Source organism: Amphiprion ocellaris, chromosome 3 (assembly GCF_022539595.1).
Source record: "Amphiprion ocellaris isolate individual 3 ecotype Okinawa chromosome 3, ASM2253959v1, whole genome shotgun sequence".
Lineage (NCBI taxonomy): Eukaryota > Metazoa > Chordata > Actinopteri > Pomacentridae > Amphiprion > Amphiprion ocellaris.
In genome coordinates this window covers 26,492,687-26,507,807 of record NC_072768.1, presented here as the reverse complement: position 1 = coordinate 26,507,807, position 15,121 = coordinate 26,492,687, and the positions used below count along the sequence as shown (strand labels likewise).

The 15,121-nt window shown below is 38.2% G+C and overlaps 1 protein-coding gene across 8 annotated transcripts in view; it reads left to right on the top strand.

Annotated features, from left to right (window-relative positions):
• The window catches only part of cadps2 (Ca++-dependent secretion activator 2), a 388,988-nt gene that overhangs the window by 209,582 nt on the left and 164,285 nt on the right, over positions 1 to 15,121 (top strand). For all 8 annotated transcript variants that reach the window (XM_055006857.1, XM_055006836.1, XM_055006847.1 and 5 more), the window contains exons 9-11: positions 2,383 to 2,449; positions 7,851 to 7,959; positions 13,429 to 13,629. In XM_055006857.1, coding sequence (XP_054862832.1) covers positions 2,383 to 2,449; positions 7,851 to 7,959; positions 13,429 to 13,629 — 377 coding nt within the window. The remainder of the gene's footprint in view (positions 1 to 2,382; positions 2,450 to 7,850; positions 7,960 to 13,428; positions 13,630 to 15,121) is intronic.

Sequence of the window (15,121 nt, the reverse complement as noted above, 5' to 3'; positions counted from 1 at the left end):
GCAGAGTCTTCATTTTTTATCTTTATTTTTTTAAACATTTTTTGACATTCGTTTTATAAATAAGTGTGTAAATGTAGACACTAAAAATTTAAAGCAGATATTGCACCTCATGGCACTGTTGCACTTTTTTAATGCTTGTTTTTATTTAAAATTTTTCTTATACTTGCTTTTATAAAGCTGTTTGTTGCTGTCTGTTATGCTGGGTTTTTTTTTTTAAAGTGCCAACAAAATTTTGTTGTAGAAATGCAATGACAATAAATATCTTTAAATCTTGAATCTTGGAAAATAAAAATGAATCAAGCTGTAGATTCCCTTGTTTTAATAGGATAGACACCCTTTAAAGTTCCTTGGAGTGTGAATGTCCAGCTAAATGACCAGTTAAAGATGGATGTTTTTGTGCAGTGAGGACTGTTAAATGCCTGCGGTGAACACTTTGGCGTCAGCAGTTCATCGTTGTGTCGTTGTGCAGCTGAATGAATGTTTGAATCTGCAGGAGGAGCAGGACAGGCAACCAAATAATTTTCACAAGTGGCTGGTGAGCGGTGCCACATGTTAACCCAGAGTCATGCAGAATGGCCCAGATTCTCAGTCCAGACACACCGCAGCCTTGACTGGAGGCCTTTTCTTTAAGGGTGGGCAGCAGGGCTGAAGAAAGAGGTCCCGCCATCGATTGATTTTCCTCACTTGCACTTGCCTGTATCCCACGCTTCACGAGGCCTGGGAGCAGCCATTGATTGAGAGGCCACGCTGGTCATTCTTCCATTTTCCTCAAGACTTCCTCAATGAGCTTCTGTCTGTGTCACGGTCTCTTTCAGTTCAGGATGCGTTACTTACTTCTTTAGTTACATATCAGAGGAAATTAACTCATTAGTAAGTAATGGAGTAAAGGCAAAATTTGGTGAGATGTATTGTGGTATGAAGCATCAGAGAGGTTGAAATTGGATTCTGATACCAACAGAATCTGATCATTAGTACTCTCAAGCATTTCTAGTAGCAGTTATTTACATAACATTACTGATATTAACAGTCAGTACTCTCAGCTGCTGTTGGAGGATGGCAACATAGGCAATACACATAAAATCAAAGTCTGAGAGGTGGTGTGTTCTAAGTGCAGAAATTATCGACTGGAATTTCATATTTGTGGATAATAATTAATTTACTCTTTCATTCTTTTCTTGTAATATATACCCATGAAGTAATTGTGATGTACATCCATAGATAATCACTTGTTTTATATGTACATTTGATTTTATTATTTATAGTTGTTATTATTGCATTTAGCTTGTTGTCAATGCACCGTCCAGTGGCAGCTATTGATATTTCCATCATGCCCCCATGTATGATGACAGTAAAGCTATTCTATTCTAGTTGCAACAACAGTTACTGTCTTTATCAATTAATAGAAACTTGTTTTTTCTTTAAATGTTTTAATTAAGTGAATAATAATATTTTTTTAATTTTTAATTTGTCTTAATTTGTAAGAAGAAAGTGAAAAGGACAACAAGGTGTTGTTGTTCCCCGAGCAACAGTTCAGAACCCAAAGATCTCTAACTCAGTCATGTAGAACAGAGAAAAGCAACAAATCCAACACAATAGCTGCAATGATTCATCACTGATCAAACCATTTGCTGGTTAAGTTTGTGATAGTCGAAGCTCTAATACAGAAATGTTTATGTGCATGTTTACATGCTTGAGCTATTTGCAAAATAATTTGAAAATAAAATGAAAAATTTTAGTTTACTGAATTGGAGGAAATAAAAGGAATGTGCTATTTGAGGGAGAACTGTGTGAAACAATTCTGCGGCTGCAGAAGTGAGCACGTTTTACATTTGACAAAACAATCTCACCACAAGGTCAGTTTAACAGTTCTGGAGCTTTCAGTCATTTTACATGATCCTCATTAGCTGCTGGAGTTTGCCCACTTTCTTTGAATTTTAGATGTGTGTATTTTTATTTCCTAAAAGCAAGCTAATGACTTCTTGTTTGAATTTGAATTATAATTGACAAATGCATCATTTGAAAGCACACAGGAATAGGTTAAATTTTAAAATTAAATAAATAAATACATTTTAATCTTTGGAGACATTTCTCTGAGAAGAAATTCCATCTGCTGGTGAAGATCATATAATCTGATTGAAAACACCAGAAGTACAAATAAATAGAACTTCACACAATATCATTAACAGCAAATGTGTATATCTCATGTGCAAAACCATAACCATTAGACACAATTTTGCATATAATATCAAATGTGAAACACATTTAGCATAAGTTATGCCATGCCTTGTACTTTCACACTTTACACGTGAAATACAATATGATTCAGAAAGGACTTTCTGTTATTTCCTTTAATTCAATGCTATGTTTGATTTTGTGCTTCAGGTACCTGTATGCCGTGGGACAGAGAGTCTGGAAACGCTGGAAAAAACGATATTTTGTTCTTGTTCAGGTATGAAACTAGTGAGACTTGGATCAGATGACTTCTATTGATCTGTGATTGATGTGGAATGTTGAGCTGCTGCAGGCTGGAGAATAAAGGTCAAAGCTGAAACACATCAACAGCAAATGGCTGCCGTGACTAAATTGTTGATCCACATTTAATTCAGGGTCAGATTCAAGCGTAGTTGTCATCAAATCCAACAGGAAAGAAAATGAGAAACTCTTTTGTGTCTAAAATGCTTTGCATTAGTCCTCGGGCCTTCACACAAAGCATGTCCTCACACTTAGGTAACTTTCTTTCATAAACTCCCATTTGCCATTATTATGTGAAGCTGTTAAGTGGTAAGGCAGTCAAGAGAAAGGATTCAGAAAAATACAAAATACAGCATTATTAATAGTGTATTAAAGAACGTCACCTCCCTGAACTTGAGGCATATTTCTTAAAGTCCTCCTCTGAGCACTGGAGTCCTACTGATGCACAGTTAAAAGAGTTTTAACTTCTGCAATATTCTTTTACACCTTTTTACTCGAGCTGTCTCTAAGCACTCAAGGATCGCCCTGGATCTTTGTAGGGCAAGAGCAGACATTAAATGATCTTTTGTGAACTGAAACTTTGTTTATTGCTCTTTGTTAGAATTTTGTTCGAAAAGTTCTTTAAAGGTATGAACAGATTGAAGCTCTGCACTGAATATCATCTGTGTTTATTGATAATGGCTCAGGTTTTTATTCGTGAATCAAGGGCTTAACATTGTATATTAGGGCTAGGACTTAAACGCTTTAATTTCGATTAATTAATTATAGCACAAATTACGCGTTAAATAAATTCACTAATTTAATCGCATCATTCTCAGTTCCCTAATTTGCGGCACACCGGTAACACTGATGCACCCTCCAGCCCAGTAGGTGTCGGTAATGAACCTAAAGTCTGTGCAGCATACAGTCTATGGTCTGCAGTGAAGAAGATACACAGGAGTGATGTCAGTGCGCAAGGAGTTTGTTGAACAGTAAAGGAAGAGGAGACCACATTGAGTTTGTTGGCAGGAAAGTTTCTTTTAAAAACCTTCCTGATGGCAGCTTGGATAAAAGCCTGGTTGTGTGCAAATTGTGCAACAAAGAGTTTTCTGATCACTGCAGCACTTCAAGCCGACAGTATCACCTCAATGCAAAACATGTTGCTGTTAGCACCAGAGCTAACGTTTTTTGTTTTTTTGTTTTTTTTTTTTTAAACAAAAACATTCATGCAGTACACAGACATACAGGGGGCAAGATACAAGAAAGCAAAGGACAGAATTACCAACAGCTTCAGATAGTTGATTACTGGAGTTCTGGGGCAATTATGTAAGAGGTATGACTGTATTATTATTGTTGCTGTGAAAACATAGGATGTTGAAACAGAAGAGAATAAATAAATAAATAGTAGTAATAAAACAAAGAAAAAACAATAATAAAAAATGATAAATGAAATTGTATAAATTGTAACGATGTGATAACAACAATACCGATAGAGGTTATAACATGGGTAATGGTAACCAGCAGATAGGGAGAGGAGAATAATAATAGTGTATAATGTAGTAACTACAGTAGTATATAATCTAGTAACTTAAATAATAATAGTAATACTAGTATAATATGACAATAATAATAAGAGTGATCATACCAGTAATGATAATAATAGCAATAGAGATAATAAAAGCAATAGCAGCAGTAGTAGTAATCATAGTAATAATAATAATAATAATAATAATAATAATAATAATAATAATAATAATAATAATAATAATAATAATAATAATAATAATAATAATAATAATAATATCACACCGTTAACAAAAAAAATGATCAAAAACAATATGGAAGATTGTGGTAGTAATATAGCAGTACTGGTAGCATCAGTAGTAGTTGCATTATAACTGCAGGTGGTTTGAGAAGTCAGCAACAATATAGTATTCAATATATAATAATAATAATTACAGTATTACAAAAATAATTGTCAAAATATTGTGTCCGACATTTTTCATCCACATCCTGTCTCCTATCTCTTCTGTGATTTGTGTTTTGTGTTTTTTTTTTTTTTTTGTTTCCCCTTCCCCCCTTGGATGCATGCCTAGTCCTGTGTAGTGCATTGAAAACATTGAGACTGGTGTAGTGCATTAAAAACATGGGCACAAGCTGCCAAGATGGAACAGGCTGGACTCCAAGACTTATGAATCTTTACAGAAATTGTTTATTTATTTATTTTTCACAATTTATAGTTATTATTCTTATTGTTGATGTTGTCTCTCCCTTTATAATTAATAATAATGAGTGACCTAATATAATACTGATACCACCACTATAACCATTTTCTCCAACCTCCCAAAAAAATATAATAAGGAAACAAATAATAACAATAACAATAATCCTAATAATAATGCTGATAATAATAATAATAATAATAATAATAATAATAATAATAATAATAATAATAATAATAATAATAATAATAATAATAATAATAATAATAATAATAGAATAATCACAAAATCAGGATTTCTAATAAACAAAAATGGAAATTGAAAAAAGAGAGAGAGGAACAATAGAGCTAACGTTGGCTACGACAGTCCTGCTAATGGCTAACGGCTAACGGTGTAGCCATCCCATAATAAACCACTTTAGAAGACACTGAAAGTGCTTTAGTTTACAAAAAGTCGTAAAATGTTGAATATAATCGCTGTTATTGCATTTTGAGTTTGCGGTAATCTGTGAATGTAGAAGACAGATAAAAAATGCAGATAAATAGAAATGAAACAAACATATTTGTGGTTTAAGTCAGTGGTTCCCAACCTGTTTGGCTTGGAGCCCCCCCTATAAGCTGTAAACCCCCCCCCCCCCCCCCCCCCCCCCCCCCCCCCAGCGGAACTGATGGTGATTTAAACCATTATTGGCCATTATTTTATTGACAATCTGAATGACAACATTCATTACTTCTGTGCATTCTGGAGGAAATGTTTGAGCACACAGTGCCTCTTGGTGCAGGATGCAGTGAAAAGTGAGCAGCTTTCTGTCCAGCGACTTCTGCAGTAAAGCCACAAAGCCCTTCTGCACTCCTGTCATACTTGGTGCCCCATCAGTAGCCACTGACACTAGGTGGGTGGTGTTTATTCCTTTGGCTCTTAAACAATTCAAGACAGCCTCACAGATGTCCTCCCCCCGTGTTTGGCCTTTTAGTGCTATCAACTCAATCATTTCTTCCTGTGGTCCAGCAGAGTTTACATACCGGCAAAACAGCGCTATTTGTTCAATATCACCTTGGTCTTTAGATTCATCACAGGCAATTGAGTACACCACAGCTGAATTGATGTCTTTAATTTGCTGTCTGGTGATGTCTTCTGCCATTTTTATGGTTCTGTCTTTGACAGTCTTTGCAGAGAGGTGCATATCCCTGATTTTCTGCACAATTTCACTCTTGTTTTTAAAGTCTGTGAATAGATGTTCAGAAATCTTAATGAAAGATTCTTATATATATTCTCCATCTGTGAACAGCTTCCCGTGCCTGACTATTTCCTGAGCAGCCACAAAACTAGCATATGTAGTTGAATTTGCAGACTTCATCCACTTCTTGAAATGATTTTTGCTCAGGTCATCCTTACGCATCAGTTCCAAAATGGCTTTCTTTCTCTCATCTCCATCTGGATATTTTTGAGCAAAGGTTGCGTGTTTATTCTGGAAATGTCTTGCGACATTTGATTTTTTGTTGTTTGCAAGTTTCTCATTACATATTAAGCATGCTGGTAAACCAGTCTCATCAGCAGTGAAAGCAAATGAATCTGCCTACGTAGCATTAAACGTTCTGTTTTCTTCAGACACTTTTCTTTTCTTAGAAATCTCCATAGTTTGCCTACCTAGGGTCGAAAAGTTCAAGAAATCGCACGCCGGTGGGTGTCGCTCATTGGTGCAATAGGTGACGCGTATTAAGAGCGACAAAAATCTTTAACACGTTTTATTTAGATTTTACAAGAGCACCATAATCTTCACATTTAGAATTACATTATAAAAACTAACGCTAAAATACATTTTAATTAAATATTTATTATTCATTTTCCAAAGCCAGAGAGAGCCGCAGCAGAGGGACGAAAGAGCCGTGGGTTGCCGACCCCTGATCTAGCACTTTTGGGATGAACTGAAACAGCAGTTTTGAGACCAATCTGGAGGTTGCTACAGCAACACAGTAATGCCCTCAGTTGCCCATGTTCAACTGTTAGATATGGCAGCAGTGTCCACAGACTTTTGGCTATGCAGCACTCTATTACCTGCTATCTTTGATTAGCTGAATAAATAATTCCTTGTTATGTAAAATGTGATAAACATGAGCTTTAGTCAGCTGTGAATCGAATGTCCTTCACGTTAGCACAATAGAAAACATCTTCAAAATAGTGGGAAGTGTTGTACTATGGGTTTTTACTGGTTTTGGTCTCAATATATCGTATTTTAACAGATCAATGTGATCAAGAGGTAACATCACCAAAAGAGCCTCAAAATGTATATTTACACTACCATTCAAAAGTTTAGGGTCACTTAGAAATGTTCTTATTTTTGAAAGAAAAGTATTTTTGTTATTTCAATGAAGATAACATTAAATGAATCAGAAATCCAGTGTAGACATTGTTAATGTAGTAAATGACTATTCTAGCTGGAAACGGCTGATTTTTAATGGAATATCTATATGGGAGTACAGAGGAACATTTCCAGCAACCATCACTCCTGTGTTCTAATGCTACATTGTGTTAGCTAATGGTGTTGAAAGGCTAATTGATGATTAGAAAACCTTTGTGCAATAATGTTAGCACATGAACAAAAGTGTGAGTTTTCAGGAAAACATGAAATTGTCTGGGTGACCCCAAACTTTTGATTGGTAGTGTATATGTATAAACAATGTTTAGATAAGAGAAAGAAACTTTTTTGGGAGCTTCAGGTGGTCAGTTTTGTGTAACTGTAGCAGACATTGCTGGTGTTATGACCTAAGCCAAAACTGCAGTTGTATAGATGTGCTGTGGGTAAAATTAAACTGTCAAAGTCTATATGAGTTAGTTTCAGTTTTACTGAAAGGAAGCAAAAAAAAATAATTGCTGATGAAACTATTGTGATGACTCTTAGTAGTAGAAGTTTTCTTCCATCTGCCCTTGGCCATAAGAACTAAAGCCTCAGCTGGACAAAACATAGAAATGTGATATAAACAAACTGTGTATTTTTATTTAGCATATGCCAGAATAAGTCCCTGTCTGAATGAACAGACTGCATTAGTTTATAATCTCAGTTGGTTAAGAAAGCCATGGAATTGTAAAGGACACCAAATAGGCACCTGTGTTTGAGTATGTGTGTGCTCCTGAAGTGTGCTCAATTTCCAGTCTTCAGTGTGCGTCTTGGTTCTGCAGGTAAGCCAGTACACGTTTGCCATGTGCAGCTACAGAGAGAAGAAAGCTGAGCCTCAGGAGCTGATGCAGCTGGAGGGCTACACAGTGGACTACTGCGACCCTCAGCCAGGTACACACCTGCAGTGTAACACACAACATACACCTGAGGAGGATTCATGGAAATTTTCAAGTGCGGCTGGGTAATAAAACTTAAAAAGTCTATCAATATAAAATGTTTTATTTGAGTTGATATAATGGATAGCTACTGATGAGGCTGATGAGAGGCCCAGACAGCAGTGTGTTAGCATGGCTTGAGAGAACAACAGAGATAGAGGGGACTTCATTATCAAGATATGACAGGCTGTTTTTGTGAGGAAGGAAGTACACTTGGGGTGTCTTTATGGAACTGAACTTAGTGTTTACATTGTGTGTTTCATGGTAGTGTGAATGCAATGCATTTAAGTGAAAGTGTCACACATTTTTTTGAACAGTTTCCTTACTGTATTGAAAAAGTGTCAGTACAATACAACTATTATATTATTGCCCAATCCTGTTTTTTGTCCTCTGTGCTTGCATTCAAGTGTCCCCACCCTTACAGACTGAGAGACTTACACGGCGTGTTTACAGTTGGTCTGTAAAGGCTGTAAGATTGTCCTCCACAATTCTTGAAGTCACCATGAGGCTAACGTTTAGATGTCAGGTCCTGACTAGCCCCTCTAACCCCTCTTCTAGTAGCTTCTGTAAGTCAGAGCACCTAAACACATTCCTGAAGTTTACTGTCGATGTTCCAGTACAAATTTGGCACCCACTACCACACTGGCATTTGGCATTAAAACTAGTATTATTTTAACCCTTGTATGGTGTTCGGGTCTGTGGGACCCTTTTTCATTTTTGTATCAAAGAAAAGTAATACGATACGTGTTTATTTCAAACTCAGATTCATTGGCCTTGGCTCATTTCCTGTGAAGAACATATATCATAACACATTTTCAATGACCGCACATCGTACACACCCCCTACACATTTATATTACATACAGGAAGTTCGGGTCTACTGGACCCGGGGCCAATGAAAGTGTGGAAGTTTTAGGTTCTGTGTAGCTTCACTCTGTCCTCCTCGTTTGTGGGCCTCCTGTGTGTTTGTGCGTGTGTGTGTGTGTGTGTGTGTGTGTGTGTGTGTGTGTGTGTGTGTGACAACATTGGAAGTGTCCGTCCTGCCGTTCCCACACAAGGTTGCAGCATTGTTGCAAAATTCAAGCACCAACACCCTCTGTCTTGCGGGAACAAATCTTTATTTTCTCATACTCTATCCCAGCTGCAAATTGGGGCTGGGACACAATAAATATAGCTTTGCCAGTGTGGTTCCTTATTACAACTGATCAAGATGGCCAAAAGATTCTCTGCTTGGAGGGCCTTGCAGCTGGTTTTGGAAGAGAAGGAAGTATTTGATAATGACGTAGAGGAAGAGATTTCAGAATCTGAGGATCACATTTCTGAAAAGTCAGGGTCTGACAGTGACTTTGAAGAAGAGAATGAGATTGAGCATCATCTAGCTCCAAAACAAAGACGAGCCACAGGACCAGTTCATCAGCAGCCACTCCAGGACCAGCCAGTCCCAGGACCAGAACAAGCCCATCAGCAGCTAGCAAGTGAAGAAATATGGATGTCAGTAAATGATAAAATTGAATGGACTTCTTGCCCAAGAAGTGAGCCACCCTGCATGGCTGCCAAGGTGACAAGGATGAGACCAGGGCCAACACGCATGACAGTTACTCATGTGGAGGATATCAAGTCTTCCTTTGAGCTTTTCATCACGGATTCCATCCAGAAAAATATTCTGGATTGCACTAATTTAGAAGGAAGACATGCTTTTGGAGAGAGGTGGAAGGAGATAGACCAAACCCATTGTCATGCTTATTTTGGGGTTCTTATCCTTGCTGGAGTTTTTAGGTCCAAAGAGGAATCTACAGAATCCCTGTGGGATGCAGAAACTGGCAGAGAACTTTTCCATGCAACAATGTCTCTAGAAAAGTTCCACATAATTTCCAGGATCTTCCGGTTGATAACCAAGACGACAGACCACCTTGATGGCAGAGACAAGCTAGCTGTCATCAGGACAGTGTGGAACAAGTGGGCAGTCACACATAAATTCAACTTACAACAGTTAAAAAGAACAGTTCAGAGGTGGATTTAAGAGTCAAAAACAACCTAAAGCTGGACAAAGGAATCGATTCTGAGTTAGGAATGTACAGCTTGGAATTACAGAGAGGCATGTATTATAATATCCAAAACTCGAGCAAGAATTTATAAAGTTTGTGTAATACTCTTGACAAAATGCGGAGTGGGTGAAAATGTTTAATATCGTTTTCATTTTCTGAAATTAAGTGTAAAACCAAGAAATGTATTCAAACTACTCACATAGTAGGACACGGCACAAATCTTCAGCAATGGTCATACAAGGTGTCTCCTGTGGAGTGTTCAGTTGGAAGGTTAATTTACTCTCATTCGACATAATTCACATTGGTCCTTAGTGCTACTTCCATGAGGAGATAAGTGTCACGCATGCGGTGCTTCTTTCATTGTTCTTATTATATTGTGGCGAGCTGCGTAGAAGAACAATGCTGGAGAAAGGATATTTGTCTTTTATGCAATCTGCAACTGGAAGATGCTTATATTTTGACATACAATCAACACACAATACAGGAAATGTAGCAGGAAGACTATAAACACACTACACTTCACACTCACGGTCCTTACAACATAACACTTAGCTAAACCAACTAGACTGACTAAACCACAAAAACACAATAAAACACAAACACTAGTAACACCATAACACTAACATAAACCACAATAACAACATTTAAACCCCAAACACCCCGAACTCCCATAGTGCATTGCAGCACAACAATTCAGTCACAGCCACCGGTTCTGCGATCACTACAATATGATTAATTTGATTGTCGTGTTTCACATGCAAATGAATCATTGACAACAGAGAATACTGTGCAGCTGTTTTTGTAGACTTGGTGAAGGCATTTGACTCTGTCGATCACTTCATTTTGTTGGAAAGTTTATGAAATATTGGTCTTTCCGAGAATTGTGTAAGTTGGTTAAAAGCTATTGTTCTCGGCACATGCCATCGGTGAGGGTGGAGGGTCTTCTCAGACCCTTTACCAATTCTCAAAGGTGTCCCACAGGGTTCAATATTTGATCCAACACTCTTTATATTTACATAAACAATATACAGTGAGGCAAAGAAGTATTTAGTCAGCCACCCATTGTGCAAGTTCTCCCACTTAAAATGATGACAGAGGTCTGTAATTTTCATCATAGGTACACTTCAACTGTGAGAGACAGAATGTGAAAAAAAATCCAGGAACTCACATTGTGGGATTTTTAAAGAATTTATTTGTAAATTATGGTGGAAAGAAAGTATTTGGTCACCTACAAACAAGCAAGATCTCTGGCTCTCACAGACCTGTAACTTCTTCTTTAAGAAGTTCTTCTGTCCTCCACTTGTTACCTGTATTAATTTGACCTGTTTGAACTCGTTATCTGTATAAAAGACATCTGTCCACAGCCTCAAACAGTCAGACTCCAAACTCCACCATGGCCAAGACCAAAGAGCTGGAACAAAACTGTAGACCTGCACCAGGCTGGGAAGAGTGAATGTGTAATAGGCAAGCAGCTTGGTGTGAATAAATCAACTGTGGGAGCAATTATTAGAAAATGGAAGACATACAAGACCATTGATAATCTCCCTCGATTTGGGGCTCCATACAAGATCTCATCCCGTGGGGTCAAAATGATCATGAGAACGGTGAGCAAAAATCTCAGAACTACATGGGGGGACCTGGTGAATGACCTGCAGAGAGCTGGGACCAAAATAGCAAAGGTTACCATCAGTAACACACTATGCCGACAGGGAATCAAATCCTGCAGTGCCAGATGTGTCCCCCTGCTTAAGCCAGTACATGTCCAGGCCTGTCTGAAGTTAGCCAAAGAGCATATGGATGATCCAGAAGAGGACTGGGAGAAGGCCATGTGGTCAGATGAAACCAAAATAGAACTTTTTGGTACAAACTAAACTCGTCGTGTTTGGAGGAAGAAGAATGCTGAGTTGCATCCCAAGAGCACCATATCTACTGTGAAGCATGGAGTGGAAACATCATGCTTTGGGGCTGTTTTTCTGCAAAGGGGACAGGACAACTGATCCGTGTTAAGGAAAGAATGAATGGGGCCATGTATCGTGAGATTTTGAGCCAAAACCTCCTTCCATCGGTGAGAGCATTGAAGATGAAATGTGGCTGGGTCTTCCAGCATGACAATGATCCCAAACACACCACCCGGGCAACGAAGGAGTGGCTCTCTAAGAAGCATTTCAAAGTCCTGGAGTGGCCGAGCCAGTCTCCAGACCTCAACTGCATAGAAAATCTTGAGGGAGTTGAAAGTCCGTGTTTCCTGGCGACAGCCCCAAAACATCACTGCTCTAGAGGAGATCTGCATGGAGGAATGGGCCAAAATACCAGCTATAGTGTGTGCAAACCTGGTGAAGACCTACAGTAAATGTTGACCTCTGTCATTGGCAACAAAGGTTATATTACAAAGTATTGAATTGAACTTTTGTTATTGACCATATACTTATTTTCCACCATATTTTACAAATAAATTCTTTAAAAATCCTACAATGTGATTTCCTGGATTTTTTTTCACATTCTGTCTCTCACAGTTGAAGTGTACCTATGATGAAAATTACAGACCTCTGTCATCATTTTAAGTGGGAGAACTTGCACAATCTGTGGCTGACTAAATACTTTTTTGCCCCACTGTAACCCATGCTGTATACAATTCTCACATCCATCTGTATGCCGATAATCCCATTGTCTATACATCTAGTTCCTCCTTCCACACTGCCCAGTCTGCACTACAGATTAGCTTCAATAAAATTCACCATGCTTTTTCTGATCTTCTTCTGTCAGTAAACATAAGCAAAACTAAATGTATGGTCTTCAACAGAAACCTCCCACAAATGAATATCCAATCAAATTTCTGTCACTGAATGGCTCTGAGATTCAATTTGTGTCCTGCTACAAGTATCTGGGAATTTGTCTTAATTGTTTACTCTGATTTGAAACACATATCAGTAGTCTTCTTTCCAAAGTTAAATCTAGAATCAGCTTTCTCTACCAAAACAAATCTTCATTCAAACACTCACACACTTGCAAAGCAGCAGGCTTATCCAGGAACAGTTCCATGGCTCCAAAATCTGCCAGTTGTCGCAGCTACACCCAGACCAAGCTGGATGTGAAGCCTCCTCTCACTTTAAACAGGAGAAATTATATCAGAACAGGAATACTGAAGTAAATAATGAAGTTAAAATGATTTAATACAATACAATCCTGAAATAAAAACTGTTCTCCCCCTGCCAACAACAGATTGGTTTCAGGGTAGGTGCAATTTCAGTCAAGAAAGATTTCCTTTGGTTGACCACACTAACTAAGACTAAGCATCGGTAAGAAATGTGTATCTCCAGACACAATTGTTTGCTCACTGTTGTAATTTTGGCTTTTCTGTTTTTTCCTTGTGCTTCTCCTTAGGCCTGCAGGGTGGTCGAGTGTTTTTTAACGCAGTAAAGGAAGGTGACCTGGTGATGTTCGCCTGTGATGACGAGCAGGACCGGGTGCTGTGGGTCCAGGCAATGTACCGAGCCACTGGACAGTCCTACAAACCCATCCCACCACCACAGGACAAAACCACAAACTGCAGAGGAGGAAACCAGAAACCAGTGTCTCCCATCAGTAGGTTCTGATTGTAATTTTTTTTTGTTAGTTTTTTTTTTTGATGATTTAAACATGAAAACTGAAAATAAAGGCAAAACAGCATCATAGAAAAATGGTGCAGGGAAGTAACCAAGGTCTAGATTGTGTGCATAAAGAGGGACTGAATACACTTATAAGCCTGAAGCTCACACTGTAAAAGTTGTCAATGATTTACCTGTAATTTCCTCTGATGAGCATGAAATTGGTCATCCTGTCATCGTAGACGTGGTCACAGCACATTGGCAGAGTTAGGTATCATTCCATCAAAAAACATCAAATACTGAAAGATACCTGTAAAAATACACCATCAGCCAGGAAGTACCATGCCACAATAACTGGCTCTGCAGGATCTGCTGGACTCTTCAAGCTGTTTTAATCAAAGGGGCTCAACAAGAGAAATCCTTGACATTTTTTAATGCAACACACAGGATGAAAGTCCACTCAATAATGACAGCTTGTCTGCTTCTGCCTACAACCTGGATTTTTGTATAGAGGCTTGAACTCAATCACTCTTTTTGAAATTCAGACTTTAAAATGTCTCCAAATAAGAGGAGACGATTGAGTTTATATAATCTTGCTTTAAGGATTTGTGTTTAGCACTCACATCACGGTGTCTCAAATGGATAATTTCTGCTGATTTTGGATTATACAATGCTGCTTGAAAATATTTGAAACCCTTGAACAACTAGCCTGTCAGGAAATATTTGTCAGTTCCAGCTCATTTTCTGGACAGATGAGTCCAAACAGAATGGCAGAACCAGCAATGAAGTTGTGGTGAGATTGCCAAGAATCGCACCTACTTCTTTTCAGCCATCAGGATCTGACCAACTCCATATAATCAAGTACGCAGTGAATGCTGAGGGCTGTTGAACAGAGTGTCTTACCACGCTGTCTTTCTTATAGTCAGATCATGGCTAGACTGAAGGCTTCTAAGGAGATGAATCTCAAAAATACACTGGCTATCCAAAAAAAAAAGTTGCACACTAATATTTCATTGCACTGCCTTTAGCTTTGAGAAGGACACACATTCGCTGTGGCATTGTTTCGATAAGCTTCTGCAATGTCGCAGCATTTATTTCTGTCCAGTTGCATTCATTTTCTACCAAGATCTTATATTGATGATGGGAGAGTCGGACCGCTGCACAAGTCTTCTCCAGCACATCCCAAAAACTCTCAGTGGACTGAGGTCTGGACTGTGGAGGCCAATGCATGTGTGAAAATGATGTCCCATGCTTCCTGATCCACTCATTCACAATAGTGCTGGGTGATATGGAAAAAGTCATATATCACGATATGGATTATTTTATATCACGATAATGATATATATCACAATATACCACAATAAAGTATGTTTTTAGTTATTCTCTGAAAAGTTTGACAAAAATTTAATTGCTTACTTTTCTCCATGAAACTTCAACCAGTTGCTAGGGCTGGACCCGAATATCCAGTCCCGATGGTGGTATGCGGATAT